General features: G+C 32.5%; 3 protein-coding genes across 4 annotated transcripts; 2 read left to right on the forward strand and 1 right to left on the reverse strand.

Moving 5' to 3' along the window:
• Positions 1 to 262: 262 nt before the first annotated feature.
• Positions 263 to 2,727, forward strand: LOC126657536 (UDP-glycosyltransferase 74G1-like). Its single transcript, XM_050352241.2, has 2 exons — positions 263 to 1,018; positions 1,910 to 2,727. The coding sequence occupies exons 1-2, from the start codon at positions 365 to 367 to the stop codon at positions 2,621 to 2,623; spliced, it is 1,368 nt and encodes a 455-aa protein (XP_050208198.1). The 5' UTR covers positions 263 to 364; the 3' UTR covers positions 2,624 to 2,727.
• A 1,288-nt stretch (positions 2,728 to 4,015) lies between these two features.
• Positions 4,016 to 6,951, reverse strand: LOC126655732 (probably inactive leucine-rich repeat receptor-like protein kinase At5g48380). The gene is made up of 3 exons (XM_050350012.2): positions 6,631 to 6,951; positions 5,327 to 6,289; positions 4,016 to 5,204 (listed from the first exon to the last, which is right to left on the reverse strand). The coding sequence occupies exons 2-3, from the start codon at positions 6,188 to 6,190 to the stop codon at positions 4,191 to 4,193; spliced, it is 1,878 nt and encodes a 625-aa protein (XP_050205969.1). The 5' UTR covers positions 6,191 to 6,289; positions 6,631 to 6,951; the 3' UTR covers positions 4,016 to 4,190.
• A 5,132-nt stretch (positions 6,952 to 12,083) lies between these two features.
• LOC126655263 (FRIGIDA-like protein 3) lies at positions 12,084 to 17,395 on the forward strand. Of its 2 annotated transcripts, XM_050349371.2 has the most exons (5): positions 12,084 to 12,277; positions 12,470 to 12,523; positions 14,163 to 15,217; positions 15,901 to 16,076; positions 16,766 to 17,395. In XM_050349371.2, the coding sequence occupies exons 3-5, from the start codon at positions 14,173 to 14,175 to the stop codon at positions 17,180 to 17,182; spliced, it is 1,638 nt and encodes a 545-aa protein (XP_050205328.1). In that variant the 5' UTR covers positions 12,084 to 12,277; positions 12,470 to 12,523; positions 14,163 to 14,172; the 3' UTR covers positions 17,183 to 17,395. The 2 variants fall into 2 exon arrangements, with proteins under 2 accessions (XP_050205328.1, XP_050205329.1); XM_050349372.2 differs by lacking the exon at positions 12,470 to 12,523.
• The last annotated feature ends 1,288 nt before the right edge of the window (positions 17,396 to 18,683 follow it).

Here is an 18,683-nt window from a genome sequence, read left to right on the forward strand (position 1 = left end):
AAAAGATTGGGATTCCCTCAAGTTCATTTTGAACTTAAGAGAGTCAATTTAATGATCTACACCGTTTATTATAAAATGAACGGTATAAATCAAAAAAGTACAATTTTAATCAAATTAATCTACACTGTTTATTTTACAATGAACGGTGTAGATTAAAAACATGACCCCCTCAAATTTATTTGAAATGGAGGGAATCGCAATCCATATAATATATTACGACAATAACACTAAAAAGAATCCAAAAATGTGAGGCTACTAATTTACTTATAAATAGCAAGAATGCCACTGAAGCCAAGTACAAATACCTTGCTGCACACTCCAAGAAAACACAGAGATCAGAAAAAGCTTCAAACTAAGCTCAACAATGGCGGAAAAACAAGAAACACCCACTAAACCCCATGTTCTCATCCTCCCATATCCAGCTCAAGGTCACATAAACCCAATGCTCCAATTCGCCAAGCGCTTAGTCTCCAAAGGACTCAAATCCACACTCGCAAACACCATCGCCATCAACAAATCAATGCACTCAAACCCCAAAACCCTAATCGAAATCGAAACCTACTCCGACGGGTACGACGAAGGCGGCTACGCTCAAGCTGAGAGCGCAGAGGTTTACTTACAAACTCTAGAAGTCGCCGGTTCGAAATCCGTGGCGGAGTTGATCAAGAAACTTGGAGACTCGGGTCAGCCCGTTACTGCAATTATTTACGACGGGTTTATGCCGTGGGCGCTTGATGTGGCTAAGAAATTTGGAATTGTGGCGGTGGTGTTTTTGACTCAAGCTTGTAGTGTTAATGTTAGTTATTATTGTGTTCAGATGGGTTTGCTTGAAGTTCCGGTGGTGAATCCTACGGTGGCGCTTCCTGGTTTGCCGGTGTTTCGGGTTTCGGAGCTGCCGTCGTTTTTGTCAGATTATGGATCTCATCCTGGGTTTGGTTATTTGTTGGTGGATCAGTTTAGAAATATTGGTGAAGCTGATTGGGTTCTCTGCAACACATTTTATAATTTGGAGGAAGAGGTATTTTACTAAATTGAACCCGATAAAATGTGTGCGTTTATATCATTTGAGATATAACTCGTTGTATGAAAACTGTTTTGCCATATTTTTAGAAAAATAATTCTATTAATTTTATAAATTGAAAGAATTATATTTATAATATGGATTGCTTATGTGGATTTACTTGGTTAGTCTAGTTAAAAATGAAAATTTTATAATTTTAATTGAATTGAAGTGAATTGAATGGAATTGAAGTTTGAGTATAATTATATTAAGTTGTTAAATCGACAACTAAATTGTTGTTTAAAGACTTTATATATTGAAATTATTAAGTATGTAGAACTATATCGCCTATTATTTTAAAACATACTTTATAATAGTAGTCTTAATATATCGAAAAGTGATGAGATATGATTGTTAGAAATAAATTTATACTTTTAGTACCAATTTGATGTTAATTTGATTCTTAGTGCCAAATTAGAATATATGGAAAAAATGTGGTCATCCCATTCCCCATATTTATTAATCCCACATTTTGATCACTTTAGTTTGTTGGACGATACTTAAAACTAGGATGTCCATTTCGTTAACTCAACCAAATCAAACAAAAAAATTAATGATTTTTTAAATTAAGCTAAGCAAATTTATAAAAAAATTTAAAAAATTTAAAACTTAATTAAATAAAATTAGTCGGTTTAATTGCTTTTTTCTTCTTCGGGTTTGGTACAAAACTTAATAAAAGACGTTTTTACTTTTAAACTCGAAACTGAACCTAATTTATTTTATAATATCAAAGTAAATTTGTCAGCTCGATTCAATTATATAATTTGGCTTGACTTTTGCATACTGAAAATACATATAACTTAAATTGCATATTAGTAAATAGTAATGATGTGTGTGTATTTATTTTAGGTGGTGGACTGGATGGCTAAAAAATGGAGACTAAGAACAGTAGGACCAACACTGCCATCAAAATACTTGGATAAAAGACTTGAAGACGATACAGATTACGGCATCCATCTGTATAAACCAGATTCAAGCACATGTATACATTGGCTCCAAACCAAACCTACCAATTCAGTCGTATACGTCTCCTTCGGCAGCATGGCGGATCTCGGAGCAGAACAAATGGAAGAGCTAGCATTTGGATTAAAAAGTACTAAATACTACTTCTTATGGGTAGTAAAGGAGTCAGGAAAACACAAACTGCCCGACAATTGCATCGACAACGAAAAAGGTTTGGTGGTGACATGGTGCCCGCAATTGGAGGTTTTAGCTCATGATTCAGTAGGTTGCTTTGTGACACATTGTGGATTAAACTCTGTTCTTGAAGCATTGTGCTTAGGAGTTCCGATTGTGGCGTTGCCGCAATGGAGCGACCAGCCTACGAATGCGAAGATGGTCGAGGATGTATGGAAAGTGGGGATCCGAGCTCCGCGCAATGATGATGGTGTTGTGCAAAGAGAGAGCGTGGAGAGGTGCGTTAGAGAAGTGATGGAGGGTGATAAGGGGAGAGTGATTAAGGAGAATGCTATGAAATGGAAGATTTTAGCTAAGGAGGCGGTTGATGAAGGTGGAAGTTCTGATAGAAATATTGATGAACTTGTGGCTAAATTAAATAGCTAGCTTGCTTCTTGATATTTTAGCATTGAATTTGTATTTCTACGTTGATCATTCGTATCTTCATTGTTGTAATGTTTAATAAAGAATTAATGTACAAAATTCTAATATTTCAAAAAAATAAAAAACACTAATCAAACAATTTTTATTTTAATAATTTGTTGACATAACGTATATTTGAATTCATACATTTGCCCTGACAGTGGATCCCTGCATTTATATTTATCAACATTGAGTCATTTTTTTTTGTCAAATGCTAAAATTTCATTGAATGAAATATGAGAAATACAGAGATGAACGACTTCTCAACAATTTTGAGTCATTATACTTTTAATTTTATAGACATTGAATTCATCCATCACAAAAAAATAATACCGGTGTCAATTTATAACGAATACAAAAAAGACTATTTTAGAGACTTAATGTCAACAAATATAAAAATGGACAACTGAATTTTAATAATATAAAAATATGAAAATGGATAAAAAAACTTATATGTGAAATTTACGCATTTCATTTTCATAAGAGATGGACCAAATAATTACAAAATTAAAAGTGTAGAGACTCAATATTAACAAATAAACGTGTAGGGTTTCGGTGCCAAAAATGAATAACTGCAGTAATTTTTTGGTTTAGTTTTTTTTTTTTTTTTTTGGTTAGCCCATCCGGTTTCTAGAGTTTCGCCCTGACTAATCCGGATTCGACCTGCGTCACGCACCTGGCATGGTGGGTGAGCCTGCCCGTGAAAATTTTCTGCATTCACAAGATTCGATCCCGAAACCTTACTTAAGCGATATCAAGCCGCTTACCACTTGAACCAACTTCAATTGCTTATTTTTTTGGTTTAGTTTTAGGAGCATAATTATTCAATTCATTTTTAGTACAAAATGAAGTGACTATTTTGATTCAATTTAGTTTGAAAATTTTAAAAAAATTAAAAAGTTCTGTCTGATTTTAAGAAGAAAAAGAAATAAAAAATTTGACTCGCTCGGTTCGGTTTGAACCGAATGCATACCCTTGCTACCATACACTAACACCCTCAGTTGAATTGAAGGTGAAGAAAACATGAGTAATGCACATCCTAATCCCATCGAAACCAACATATATACACCTTCAGTTCAAGTAGTTGCAGCTAACAAGCAACCTAGGCATTAAGACAGAAAACTATATATACAGAATTTTACTATTTTTCAAAAACCGAACTGAAGTGCCACACAGAAATGCCATAACTTTCACATTCACATAGAAACTATTTACATTATTTGGGAAAAAAAAAGTTGCAAGATAACTCATGAAAATATGTAATCACTAGCCAATATTTCATCATCCAAGAATATAAAGCACTGATCTAATTACAAGAAAGTTGTAATGTTGAGAAATTAGAAGCAAACCGAAATATGATGCTGGAAAACTATAAAGCTAATGTCATTATAGCAACTTCTCAATACAGACATGAATAACAACTAACAATACAGTTTATATATAATATTAACAGTTTTATTTAGACTGAGCATATGGCAACATATACTTACATATAAATTCAGCTAAAACAATTTACCTACCTCGCGCCTTTTCAGACAGACTGGATTACATCTCGAGCAACGATGAGTTCCTCCATAAAATCAGCACCATTGTCCGAAGGCATCATAATTTCATCCTCCGTGGTGAAATGGTATCGCTCACCAATAGCTCGTAGAAGCTGGTAAATTTCGAACATCGTGGGCCTCTCTTTAGGATTCGCCCCTACACAGTTACATGCAACTTTAAGAAACTGGAATATCTCATTATCAACGCCTTTCCCAACCAAAGATTTATCTAAGGCTTCATGAAGTTCGGAGGTGCTCGAGAGCTGTGTAATCCATTCGACCAAACTACCCTTAAAAGTTTCAGGAGCTTTAGACACATGGGTAGGTTTCTCACCAGTAACAAGCTCCAGAAGTACGGTTCCAAAGCTATAAACGTCACCCTTTGGTGTAGCCACCAGCGTTCTTGCATACTCGGGAGCAACATAACCCAAATCCCCGAATTCTCCATTCACAAAGGTACTCAAATGTGTATCGATTGGATTCATTAGTCTGGCAAGACCAAAATCAGATATCTTAGGCTCAAAATCTGCATCCAACAAGATGCACTTAGAGCTTACATTGCGGTGGAGGATACGGGGGTTACAGTTATGATGAAGCCATGCGAATCCTCTAGCGGCTCTTATTCCAATTTTGAGCCTTAACGGCCAGTCCATAGGCTTCTTAGCTTCATCTGCAGGGTGTAAATTATCGTAAAGGGTGCCATTTGGCATATACTTGTAAACCAAAAGCCTTTCTTTATGAGCTATACAGAAACCTAAAAGGGGAACAAGATTAGGATGCTTTACACTTCCCAAAGTAGCCATTTCAGCTACAAATTCCTTTTCAGAACGCTGTGAATCCTGTAATCTCTTAACCATTAGCGACGTGCCATCCTCAAGTTCCGCTTTATACATAGTCCCCGTTCGTCCTGAACCAATTATATTTTCTTTGTTGAAGCTGTTAGTAGACTTCATAAGATCGCTCAATTTCATTTTAGAAACTGATTTTTCAAACATAGAGATCTGCAACAGCAAAAAAAACAATTGTCGTGATCAATGGTAGGAGAGTGAGTTAAAAATTTCAAAATGTATGCAAGGTAAACAAAAGAATTAGCATGATTTTAGAAGACACGTTAGTAACTTGCCTTGATGCCCTTAACTCCTTTTAAACTCTTTGCCCATTTATTTCCTTCAGGATCGTCATCCTTCTTCTTCCTCAATCTACCAGCCTTGCGATAGTAGAACAACAAAGCAATACCAATACCTAATGCAGCAATAGTCACCCCACCAACTGCTGCTCCAGCAACAATGCTACTGTTAGAGCCCTTTGAACTTGAAGTACAAGCTGCTAAAGGCTTTCCACACAGTCCTAGATTATTTGCATAGCTATCCGCTGTAAAGCTAACATTGAGGAAATTTGGCACCGGACCGCTCAGACGATTATTAGCCACACTAAATGTCTTAATTCGATTAAGCAAGCCAAGTTCAGCAGGAATTTGACCAGTCAGTCGGTTATGATCCAGGTTAAGAATATTCAAATAGCTACAATTTGCAAGGCTCGCTGGTATTTCTCCGGAGAAATTGTTTGACGAGAGATCAAGAGATGTCGCAAACTTAATTATATCATTGATATTGCGAGGAATCGGTCCAGAAAGGTCGTTGCTTGAAAGATCAATCCCGGTCATAGTTGTGCAATTCTGGAGGCCGATGGGAAACGCACCTTTAAGCCCCATATCCGAAAGCCGGAGATTCAAGACCCTGTTTTCGTCAGGGTGCCAACATTCAACCCCAGTATATCTACATATATAACCTTCCGTATTGTTGTTAAACGTCCAAGAAGAATTCAAGTAATTGAAAGGATCTTGGAGGGAGGCTTTTATACTCTTCAAGCAAGCAATATCAGTCTCAGTAGCACAGCTCAAACTACAGCTAAGTAATAACCAGAGACTACTGCTAACTAAAACCCTAACAACTTGTCTACTCAACATCATTTTCACTAAGAAACCCATCAAATTATGGCAAGAAAACCTCTTAAAGTCGCTCTCTTTCGCAAATTAGAGCTCGAAAATAACTAAATTCACAATACCCCAGCTTCATACCGCTAAAACCTGAAAAGAATTCGAAATCAAGAAACAATAAAGAAGCAAAATTTAACAAGTACACCACACAAAAACATCCGATCATATACAATATATATCCGACGAGATAGAGCTCAAAAGGTATAAGCGCTGAACAACACTCTGCCAAAGTCGTGGGTTCTATTACTCCCACAAGCGCTCCCCCCAATTATAAGCTAAATATATTAACATGAACGATAATAATTCAAGCAAAAAGCTCAAAATTAACGAAAAAATGATGAAATTGAAGGACCTGTTGACTAAATAAATTCCTGATCAAAGCTGGATCAAATTGAAAACAAAGTAAAATCAAGAAACAGAAGAAGACCCACCTGAAAATTGAAGGACCCAAGACTCAGATAGATCGAACCCAGAAACCCTTTTGTTGGTTCAGAGAAATGAGGAAGAACATAAAGAAAAAATTGGAAGAAAAACAAAAGGAAAGTCTATGGTTTGATTATTCAAAGCTCTATATTTAAAGAAATAAATTAATTCTTACTAAATAATTTTATTACAGTAACATTTATAAGCTGATTTGGATGTGAAAGTGAGAAGTGGCTGTAATAGCAACAGAGAGCTAAGGAAATTAATTTAATTTTTCTTAAGTTAGAAATAATTTTTGGATATTTTTTTTTGGTTTAGGGTTTTTGTAATTGATGATTGGCTGGTTGGTTCGTCGGGTCAAAGAAGCAATGCCACTTTTTTCAAAGCAAGGCGACGACTAGACTTGGAAGATAGAGAGAACGCAATACCACCTAGTGTTTTTGCTTGACTTGCTTCAAAATCATCCTTACAAAAATCAAGTGTGAAAATTATTTACTCTATATTTTTTATTTTATTTTTAAGTTTGATGTGTTAAGATTCTCAATTTTTTTACTACTTAAGATTCATTATAATTAAATCTCTTAAATTCATAATATTTGATATGTTTAGAGAGTTTTTGTGTAAATTATAGCAAATTTTATTAGTAGATTGTTTTTATGAAAATTTAGGTTTTCTAAGTGGCTATCACTTTAATAATAAAATTAATTGATTTTATAATTGTTAAAATTAACATACAATCTGAAAAATAAACTCAATAGGATGATTTTCAAAATTTTGATTAGAATTGGAGAAATTTTTAGGTAGACCTGAGTCTACTACGTTATCCGTATATTAAGCCACTACCACCTCATTAAAATGATGGCAATATCGTAATATCACCATTAAGATTTAAATGCATTTATTACACAATTATTACGATATTGCCATCATTTTAATGAGATTTTGCATTATGAGTGATTTAGTCTACGAATGACGTAGTAGACTCGGTCTACCTAAGAATTTCTCTTAGAATTGACTCAAAACATGAAATTTAATGTGTTTACAGTATTAAATCTTTTCTTAATGATTCCATAATTTTCTATTTTAAAAATATCTTATTCTTTTAATATGGTAATTGATGGAAACCGAATTTCAGCATAAGTATAGTGAAACTAATAACATTAATGGAGGAATTCGAAACTATTGATTGAATAGAAAAATAAGAGATAAAAAGAATAGAGGCTAACAATATAAGAGAAAGTCTTAACCTGAAAATAATATAAAAAGCTTTTATATAGACAAAACTAAAACAGTAAAGGAAAAGACTATAGTACTCCACAATAACATATTAGTTACGCTAATAGAAACAAATCGTACAACATTTGCTCTTCAGAGTGAATCTCAAAACTCGCCTAAAGCATAAATGAAGTAACCAAATTTTAAACTATAAACTGTTTGCTACATGACAAAAACCATTAGGATTAAATGTGTGTTTAATAATATTTGCTAAGTGCTTCACATACAATCCCAATCAAGTCATATGTGTGTCTCACATGATTTACCGTTTTTCTAAACTTGTTTGTATTTTCAGCACATTATCATATGTACTACATATATGATTAAGATTAGATAACAGGATATGTCAAGTAAATACAATTTTGATAATATATAAGAATTTTGATAGTGTCCATCAAACCCGGTTTTTTAGTCTGATGTAAGATAACTTAGTTAGGTGACGACTCTACTTGTTTCAAAATCTTTCCAGATTTGAATTCAACCATGAGTCTGGGTGAGCGGCCCACAGACCCGCTCTGCTCACACAACTCATAATCAACTTTATTTTTTAAATATACACTTATTATTTTATTGTGTGTTTATATAACTATAAACCGAATCTTCGTCAATTTCATATTTTAAACAGACATCTACTAATTAATCATATGTTTTTGTAATAATAAAGCAAGACATTGTCAATTCTATAATAGACACTAACTGTGTTTATATAATCATGAATTAATTTTGTATTTTAAATATATATTTTATTTATTTATAGTATGCTTTTATAACCATAAATAAATTTATTGTCAGCTCTAGATTTTATTACCTCGTAAACCTTAAGTACATGTTCTTGAATAAAATAATTAGAGAAAAATATATATGATTTTTTTATGTATTTAATATTTATATTATTTGTATTGAAATTTATATTTAATTTTGTTATTTAAACATTAGTTGTTGTAATTTGTTCTCATAAAAACTTAAAATCAACTTTGAACCTAATTTATGCATGTAAAATGTCAATAATAAGCATAAATGTAAAACCGCAAATAATAATTGATTATATTATGAAAGTAAATTTAGTGTAAAATCAGAAGTAACAAAATATAAACTTAATATAATCTTCATGTAAACTCAATATAAATTTTATGTAAATTCATTGTAACTAATTTTTTAATTAGTTGATTATAAATTTAAAAATATATTTAAATTACTTAAAGTAATTTATATAAAATTTGCGATGCTAAAAGAAAACATATTAAGTGAAAAATTATTGACGTTTTACTGAAAGTATAATATTTAAATTTAATTTAATATAAACTCAGTATATGTGTGTGAATATATTTTATTTATGGTGAAAGCTATCAAATCAAATTTTGCCTTGGTGATAAAACACTTGGTCATAAACTTTAAAAAATTATCAGTTCAATTTCTAGAATGAGCCAAATATTTATTTTAATTTTTATTTTATAGTTTGACCTATGTTGACCACTGGTCTAACATTCCTTAACCGCTGGCCGGGGTAGTCCGTGGTGGTCGCCAAAAGTTGATTGGAGGTCGGTCGTTGATGGATTAGTCAAAACAGGACCCACATTTGCCGCGTGTTAACATCTTATTAACTTACAATAGAGACTAATGAGATATTGAAACATATAAAGAATAATATTATCTTTTATCTATACTATTTATAAACTCACGGATGGATGGGAGGGGGTGAGACATGCACATTTATATTAATGCCCTTTTCACTTTATAAAATATAATTATTAATTAAGAACTATTTAAATAATTATTAAAATTAGAGTACTAACTAAAATAAACTACTATGATAAAATAATTATTAAAGTTAACAAAAATAAACTACTACGTTAAGATAATTGTCTAAAGTACTAATTGAAATAGAGTACTTTAAATATTTAATAATTATTTTATAAATCATATGAAATTCTAAATAAATTAAACTACTATTGCTATTTTAATTATTTGATATTTTCTATTTAAATTCTCTATAATTATAAAATTTGATTATCAATTAAAAATATTAAACTATTAATAGAATTATCTAAAACATTAAATAAAATAAACTATTTCTAGTTAACTACTATTTTAAATATTACTTAATAATTTGACGAGTCATACTACGAGCCATATGTGAAACACATAAAGTGATACTAGTTTGTTAAAATATGCTAATTTGAGATATAAACAAAAACATTTAAATTTTATTAAGATATAACAAATTTTTTTGTGAAACACAAATCAAAAGGGGATAATTAGGAGAATACCTAAATAAGAAAAATATTTACATTTGTTAACTCAAAAATCACAATTTAATTTACCTACCCTAGCGTGTCACATATTTATTTTTTTTACTCTTCTATTTATTTTTTTACTCCATTTATACTTTATATGTTTTATTGACAGTTTTTCTCTTTTCCTTCTTCTTTTTTTTTCTTTTTCACCTCATTCAAAGTAAAACAACTAACAATTCAACAATTTAATTCAAAATTTTCAGCATATAATAATTTAACAAACTGATTTCTCTAATTTTATCATAACTTCTTGAAAATTTATAGCGAATTTCAAATTTAATTTTGATCTGCTCGAATTTTTAACTCGTAATCAAATCGCTTCAAATTTCACTTCGAATTCAAATCTAACGATCATAACTTTCTCCAAAAAACAAAGAAAATTGTAAATTATTAATTTATCTGTTCTCATTAAAAATCTATTAACAACGGTTTCAAATGCAGTTTCAAATTCAGTTTCAAAGGTCTCAAACAGTCTAAAACAGTTTATAAAAAACACTTATAAATAGTCTAAAAAATAACAGTTTCAAACAATTTCAAAAAAAACAGTTTCAAACCGTTTACAAAGGTTTCGAACAACATAAAACAATTTCAACTCGTTTACAAAGGTCTAAAACAGTCTCTAAAAAACACTTTCAAACAGTCTAAAAATAAAAGTTTCAAATAGTATAAAACAGTTTCAAATCGTTTACAAAGGTTTCGAAAAACAGTTTCAAAAAACAATTTCAAATGATTTCTAAAATTAATTAAAAACGTTTGAAAACCAGGTAAAAGCATTATTAATGAAGAAAATGACGATTTTTTCAAAAAAAAATTGATTTTTTTTCTTCAGAAAACGATACTATAATAGTTTAAAACAACATAAAAAGACAGAAGAAGAAGAATAATAAGTTTCTCATCTATCACCCATCATATTTTCCCTTAAACTCATTCACAATTAGTAAAAAGAAAAAGACGAAGAAAAAGAAAAAAAAAAGAGTTGCAGAAAAAAGGAAAAGAAAAAAAGGAAGAAGAAGAAGAGGAAAAATGAGGAGGAAAGAGAAAAAGAAGAGAGAGAAAAAGTTGTAGAGAAAAAAACGAAGAAGAAGAACAAGAAGAAGGAGGAGGAGGAGAAAAGAGAAAAAGAAGAGAGAGAAAAAGAAAAGAGAAAAAGAAATATTCATATGCTTAAAAGAAGGACAATAAAAATACAAATAAATTATTTTACTAATTGAGAGTATAATTAAAAACAACAGATAAATAGAGTAAAAAATAAATTTTTAAAATTAAAGTATTAAGAATAAATAAGTTTAAAAAAGGAGTTTTTTGTGCAAATTTTTCAATCAAAACAAATAAGAATTTGTGAATTCCGCCCGACTTAAAATTGGATAATTTGTGTAAAGAGCCAAAAATTGAACTGGGCTTTTAAAAGACAGATGTTTTTATAAAGCCCAAAACCACAATTTTAAGAACACTCCTTATTATGCTATAATCCCACTAAACTAAACAAAGTTGCCATATGTCACATGCCATGATATGAACAGCAACCTTATAAAAAAAAACAACGCTAAATTTATTTTGGATTAAATTATTATTTTAATTTATTAAATCCATCAGCTTTTACTTAACTTTCTTAAATTTTTTTATTCAGTAGGTCCTTTAAATTTCTATTTGATTTTTTTAAATTTTAAATTTTAAATTTTTTAATTCATTAAATCCTTAAACAGATATCTATTTAAGGATATAATGAACGAATAAAAATAAAAATTTAAAAATTTAGTGAAAGAAAAACAAAAATTTAGGGACTCAAAAAATTAAATAAAAGTTGAGAAAACTGATGAACTAAAAAATAAAAATTTAGGAACTCTAAAATAAATTTAGCCGAAAAAGAAAACAAAAATGAAATAGCAAAAAGAAGAGTGGTGAAGAAAAAGCAAAAGGAGAGAGAAGGCTGCGACACTCTTCTTTAACTTTCCCCTTTGTTCTCTCTTATTGGATGCTAGGGATTGCGATTTAGTAGCAGCCACACTTCCATTTTAACCTAACCATGGATTTCGATTGACTCTTCGCTCCACTTTTTATCATCTATTTTCCGTTCAATTCAACTCAGGTAACTCGCTCATCCTCCTTCAACTTTGTTTCCTCACTCAGTTTCATGCGACGTTTTTGTTGTTGTTACTGTTCTTTATAGATCGGCTTCGTTAGAATTTGTCCTTTTTTTTGACTCGTTGAGCTCATATGCTGTTATTCTTGCTGGTATTTGTTGTAGTTTTCTCATCGTGTAGCTTTTTTTTTGTTTCAGTGTTCTTGTTTTACTGCTACTTGCTGTTATCTTATCTCTCCGGCGAATTCACTGGTGAGTTTTGCTAAAAAAAATTCAATTGCTAATAGTTTCGTGTATGAGTGGCGCTGCTGGTATGAATGCGTTTATCAGTTACTTATTTTATCTCTAGCTTGTACAGGAACTAGTACGTTTTAGGTCTTTGTCAATTCTGTAGCGGAGTCTGCTCATAACATGGAATAGCTGTAAAGGCGAGATGTGAAATCACACAATAAAGGTTATAGAAATTACAAAATAAAAAAATATGGACAAGAGCAGTGAACTTAAGTAGTTTATGAATAAAGGCTGAATTAAGAACTAGAAAGCACTAGTCGTATTTAAGGTGCTGGACTCTCCACCGACTCCTCAGCTCGATCACTAAACTTAGGTTGGCTTATGAATTTTATTAATTAACTATATCTACTAAAAAAATTAAATCATCTACTCATTTTCGTCGTCAAGGTCAATAAAATTGTCGTGCGACTTAGAAGTCGTCCACCTTTTGGCAGGTGAGGCACTAACAACTATGTTTGCTGGCTGATAATTTATTATCTGATATTTGAGAGAAGAATCTACTTTCATTAAGGAAAATCATTGCATTAAGTGCTCATGTATGTAGCATGTGGCTAGATCCTTAGGTTTATGATGTTATTAGTAGAATCATCATAAATTTGGATAGTTTATGTTGTAATTCTCCATGAAGTTTCTGATTAAAACAAAACGTTTTTCCCTTTTTCTACTGAAATTTAAACGGGTCTATATTTCTTTATACCCTACTTCTTTGCTGGTAATGTGTAATTGAGGGCCAGGTTTTAAGTTACTTTAAGATAGTATCCTGTATGCAAAAGAAAAAAGTATATATACAAACTAGCTAATATGTAACTGACTGTTTATTTGCTTTCAGTCATACCAACAGTTCTCGACTCTTTGATATCCCTGATGCTAATTGTGCTTCTTTTACTCTGATTGGATATTCTTTTCCATTTCTTGAGTCCATTTTTAGAGTTGAGCAGATAAGAGAATTAATAGCAGAAAATTGTTTTAAGTGGTTGAGCTCTCTTCTTTGTTTGTATATCATTATATGTATGTGTCAGTGTCACAATGAGTACATATTGTATTCGCTCTTGAAATTTATGAGCTTGGGTATGTCTCTTGCTCTTCATGCATGTGCATCATAACATAACCAAGTATATTTAGTTTCTAGTGATCATATACTTTGCAGCTGTGACCTTGATTCTCCTCCTCGTCTATAAGCTTTCTTCAAATTTATAACTGTAGAAATCTATTTTTCGCCTTTTCATTTCATCTTCGAAATTTGTTTTTGGACTTTGATGGCTTATTAGGATTTAGATTTTCTCATTGCTTCAGATTTGAATTAATATATCGATTTGTTCGTCAAAAAACGAAATGTCATTCTTAGCTTTTGGGTGTTTTTGCCTAATCTAGGGGACACGAGGATAGAGCATTTTACGCAACGCACTAATGCTCGTCCTGATGCATTTTACGCAATGTGCTAAATAATGCTCGTCTTCAACAGTACGACCGTAGGCTTACTTTTTTTTTGACTTTGTTAAGTTAATTTATAAATAGCAGAACATGTAATGCGCTAATGCTTATCTTCCACAACATGCAATGCGTTAAATAGCGGAGTATTTTCATATTCTTTTCTCTCCAGGTTCTCTGCCATGGAAAATACAGAATCAGTTGCAACACTCATAGACTCAACAAGCACTAAGATACAGCAACTTCAGAAAGCATTTGCTGAACTTGAAAGTCACAGGGCTGTAACACTCAACTTGAAATGGAAAGAACTTGAAGAACATTTCCATGGGCTTGAAAGGTCCTTGAAGAGGCGTTTTCATGAGCTGGAAGATCAGGAAAAAGAGTATGCGACCAAAACTACTAAAGCTCAAGAAACATTAAAGAAGCGTGAAGCTGCTGTTATGGCCAAGGAAGAAGCTTCATTGGAAACACTTCAAAAGAAAAGAGATGCTGCTGTCTTTGCAATTTCTGGTGCACTAGAGAAGCACAGAAAAGTTTCATCTGTAGAACATGATGCTGTTACCAAAGAGTTCCACTTTGCAGTCCCAACTGTTCGAGACGAACCATCTGATACCACAGCTTCTGATAGTTACCTGGGAGAGACTAATAATTCTTATGAACATGAAAGTGTAGAGGTTTTGTCGTATCCAGAGTTGATCAAATTATGTGAAGCAATGGATTCAGAAGGGTTGCATAAATTTGTTTCAGACAATCGAAAGAACCTTGCTGTCTTGAAAGAGGAAATCCCGATTGCTCTGAAGGCTGCAGAAAACCCAGCCCAATTGATTCTGAACTCTTTGGAAGATTTCTATCCCATTGAAATACCAAATGTTGATGGGAAAAAAGATTCTGGCCTCTTGGGTCTTCGTCGAACTTGTATCATGTTGATGGAGTGCCTTAGCATTTTGCTTATGCATACAGATCTACTTTCTGATCTAATCTCAAAGGACATTAAGGAACAGGCAAAAGAAATTGCTGAAGAATGGAAACCCAAGTTGGATGCTCTTGATGTGGATGCTAGCAACGGGAATTCCTTGGAGGCACATGCTTTCTTGCAGCTTCTGGCTACATTTGGCATTGCTTCTGACTTTCACGAGGAAGAACTAACCCGGCTAATTCCAATGGTTTCTCGCCGTCGTCAAGCTGCTGAACTTTGTCGATTTCTTGGGCTGTCAGAGAAGATGCCAGGTTTGCATTTATATTTGCCTGCATTCCCAATTTTGAAGTTGGTTTTCTTTTGATCATAAAGAATATGGGCTTGACCCAGTAGTAATGCATATTATAGCAGGCATAGGCCATTATGGTTTTATCTCATTTAGTTGTTCCCTAGATCATTTAGAACTACTAACACTATCATTCAACATTAAGATTGACGTGAAAATCTTTTCAAAGTTGAAGAAATATATCTATTATGAGGATTGGTTTTTTTTTATGCAAACATTGCTGTTTAGTTCTCATTCTTTTGTCCCCAAATTTAACTGTTGAAGTAATTGCTTTTGATGCAATGACTCCTGGGATCTTCTTAAGTATGACTGAATATTGGATGGATTTTATGTCATTTTGAAACTTTGTAACAAATCTAATTTACAAGCAACAACTATGCAAAATTCCTTTTGTCAAAGATTAGAGCTGTTCATGCCACCTTTTTGTGTCTGTAAGTTTGGTTCTCTCCTTAGACCTTACTTGCAAAAAAATTGACACAATCTCTTGGTCTTTTGTTAATGGTTCCGGTTGGACTCATACTACAACAACAGCTGCTTATTTAGTAACTAAGATAATACATCGAGTGTTCCTTTTGTGTTGCTAGTTTTCAACTGTCTGATTATTAATTTTGTTTTTCTTTTTTCGTCTTTTCAATCGGGATAATTCAGGGATTATTGAAGTACTGGTAAATAGTGGAAGGCAAATTGATGCAGTTAACTTGGCTTTTGCTTTTGAGTTGACCGAGCAGTTCTCACCTGTACCTATATTGAAATCATACTTGAAGGAAGCAAGAAAAACCACTTCACCTGTGAAGCCTGGAAGCGCATCGCCCACTTCAGTGCAGGTATGTACTCCGTTCCAACTGTATTACAGCAAATTGCAGGCTTCTATTCTTGCAACCTGGCTTTTTATCTATTGTGCAGATGACTATTTTGCTATCAGCTGCCAACTGTCTGCTTACAATTTGTTTACTTTTTAACAGAAACTATGCTAGTGATATAAATGCTGTCTTAGTGTTGACGCTCCCAAATATATTGAGATTCTTTATGACTGAAGTAGGGTATCTCCAAGATCCTAGTAATGGTGTTTTAAAACCCGGACTGGTGATAGAGGTCACCGGTTCAAGGTTTAGACGGTTGAACCGTTTAAATAAAAATAAATATTTTTAAATTTTTGTATAATATATAAATTATAAGTATGTTTTAAAATAATTTATATACATACTATGTATACACAACCCTCTTATATTATCTTTGTTCAACGGTTTGCCGGTTCGGGCGAGTTTTTCCGGTTCAATTTGGTTGAATCACTTTTCCGATTTTTATACAGAATCAAACCAATACTGGCCACCAGTTCCGGGCCGAACCAGTTGAACTGGCCTGTCCGGTTTTTGAAACAGTGCGTAATAGATGAAAGCACAACACCATTTGTACATACTTGAGAGCATTTTTAGCTGAAACCATATCGTTTTTGATATGTAAATAATTCCATGCATGCTTTTGTAAATCACTAGTAAATCTCATTTTGTTTCAGAATGAGGTCAACGAACGAGAGCTGACTGCCCTTAAGGCTGTTATAAAATGCATCGAAGAGCAGAAGCTTGAGGAGCAGTATCCGGTTGACCCGCTCCAAAAACGCCTTCTTCAGCTGGAAAAGGCCAAGGCAGACAAGAAGAGAGATGCCGAAGCTGCCAAGCCTCAACCCAAAAGGCCTCGTGCTAATGGTGTTGGATGTGGGGCCCGTGTAACTAATGTTGCTGCTGACAGACCATTCTATCCTAGAGTCCCTGATAGGTACCCGCAGTACGTGTATGACAGACAATACATATACCCCAGCCCCACTGACAGCCATATCCCGTCTCACATGGGTTCCGCTACTTACAACTTTGCTCCAAGTCACGGCAACTACTTCGGAAATTGCTACCAGTATCAGACTCCGTATCTTCACTAGTTAGCAAAGGTGGCGAATTAAGGTGACCATGATCCTGATTTTAACTGTTAGCCTTAACCCTTTCAGTCTGTTGATGTTGTATGATGAATTTAATTATCTGAAAAAAACCAAAAAAGAAAAAAAAAAGAAAAACTAAGTAAAACTGTTCTGTAATTTTAATCTGGTGTAGAAGAGTTAAATTGATCCTCTAATATATGTACTTTGTTTTGTGTATGTGCTGCCTTTTGTAATCTTTTTGTTTCTGTTCTCTAATTATTACTTGTTTTTGCCCAGTAAGCTTTATATTGAATTGCATTCTCATTCTTCGGGTTGCCTTCTATGTTTTCAATGAAGACTATTCAACCATCCACCCTAGAAAAAATAGGGTAATTTTCACCAATGGTCTTCCAATTTTACTCTCTCCACCACCCGTCCCTAACTGTTGGAATACGTTTTAAACTATAGGAACGAGTGCGGGAGAAAGTAAAGTTTGTGGATTGTTGATGAAAATTATCCATACAAATGCATTTATTAAATGAAGTTAAGTTTAGGAACAGTTGAAATATAAATTAAAGTTTAAGGAAAGTTCAAAAAGAGAGAAATTGCCCGAAACTATGAGCTCTGAAATGCTTTTCGAAGCAAAGAAATGGAGTTTCTTATGGATCAAAATTCAGTTGATCGAACTAATTAGAAATATGCATTCACAATGCTTCATCCTGTTCAAGTGAGCCAAACTGCTCATGAGCAACTCGCTAGCTTAACTCGGTAAGGACTGGTTCAAACTCTCTTTCAATTTATTAACAATTAACAAGAGATATTCAAGTTCAAATTTGAGCGTATTTTGACATATAAGCCTAATCTTAAACAAAACATCCAACTTGTTTAACCTAATGAGCTTGCAATTCAAGAAAACAATGTTGGATTTATAGCAAAACCAGAGATAGAGGGAGGTTAGTCTGAACTGCTGGAATGTTAAAGATGGATTAGATGCTCACAAGTTATTTAGTCCGAGCTGATTTTTTTTTTCAATCGTGTCAACTTGCATTAATAAATATTTGAAATTTTGAAGTACACTCATGTCTCTTGATAAAAATGAAGTACTATAATCATAATTTGCATGCTTAGTATAATTTATTGAGTATATTGAACTTTTTTTTTGAACATTTTTATATAAAAATTATGTAAATTTATTTTTTAACATTTAGAATGGGTAAGAGAACCTAAATGTTTAAATATTAATAACTAAATAGTAATATGAAATTCGTAATAAACGATAAAAATCACTGTTTAATTGAATATGTAATTAATACAAAATTTGAGTTGGACTCAACTCGTTTTCAAATGAAAATACTACATTTATTTGATAATATTCCTGAAAATTAAGTATCAATTGTAGTACTGATTCAATCGCGTGTGCGCCTCTTAAACTAATAAGGTCACAGTTGAAAATTGAAATGATTTTTATTGAGCAAAAATTGTGTAATTTAATTGTTATAAAATGCTGTTTTAGATTTTAAATTAA

Source organism: Mercurialis annua, linkage group LG7 (genome assembly GCF_937616625.2).
Source record: "Mercurialis annua linkage group LG7, ddMerAnnu1.2, whole genome shotgun sequence".
Classification (NCBI taxonomy): Eukaryota; Viridiplantae; Streptophyta; class Magnoliopsida; order Malpighiales; family Euphorbiaceae; genus Mercurialis; species Mercurialis annua.

Bases quoted from the DNA above. Each gene is read 5' to 3' on its own strand.
- LOC126657536 (XM_050352241.2), top strand. From the start codon at position 365: ATGGCGGAAAAACAAGAAACACCCACTAAACCCCATGTTCTCATCCTC. The intron at 1,019-1,909 runs GTATTTTACTAA...TATTTATTTTAG, and splicing joins TTTATAATTTGGAGGAAGAG to GTGGTGGACTGGATGGCTAA.
- LOC126655732 (XM_050350012.2), bottom strand. From the start codon at position 6,190: ATGGGTTTCTTAGTGAAAATGATGTTGAGTAGACAAGTTGTTAGGGTT. The intron at 5,205-5,326 runs GCAAGTTACTAA...TTGCTGTTGCAG, and splicing joins AAGGAGTTAAGGGCATCAAG to ATCTCTATGTTTGAAAAATC.
- LOC126655263 (XM_050349371.2), top strand. From the start codon at position 14,173: ATGGAAAATACAGAATCAGTTGCAACACTCATAGACTCAACAAGCACT. The intron at 15,218-15,900 runs GTTTGCATTTAT...GGGATAATTCAG, and splicing joins GCTGTCAGAGAAGATGCCAG to GGATTATTGAAGTACTGGTA. The intron at 16,077-16,765 runs GTATGTACTCCG...ATTTTGTTTCAG, and splicing joins CATCGCCCACTTCAGTGCAG to AATGAGGTCAACGAACGAGA.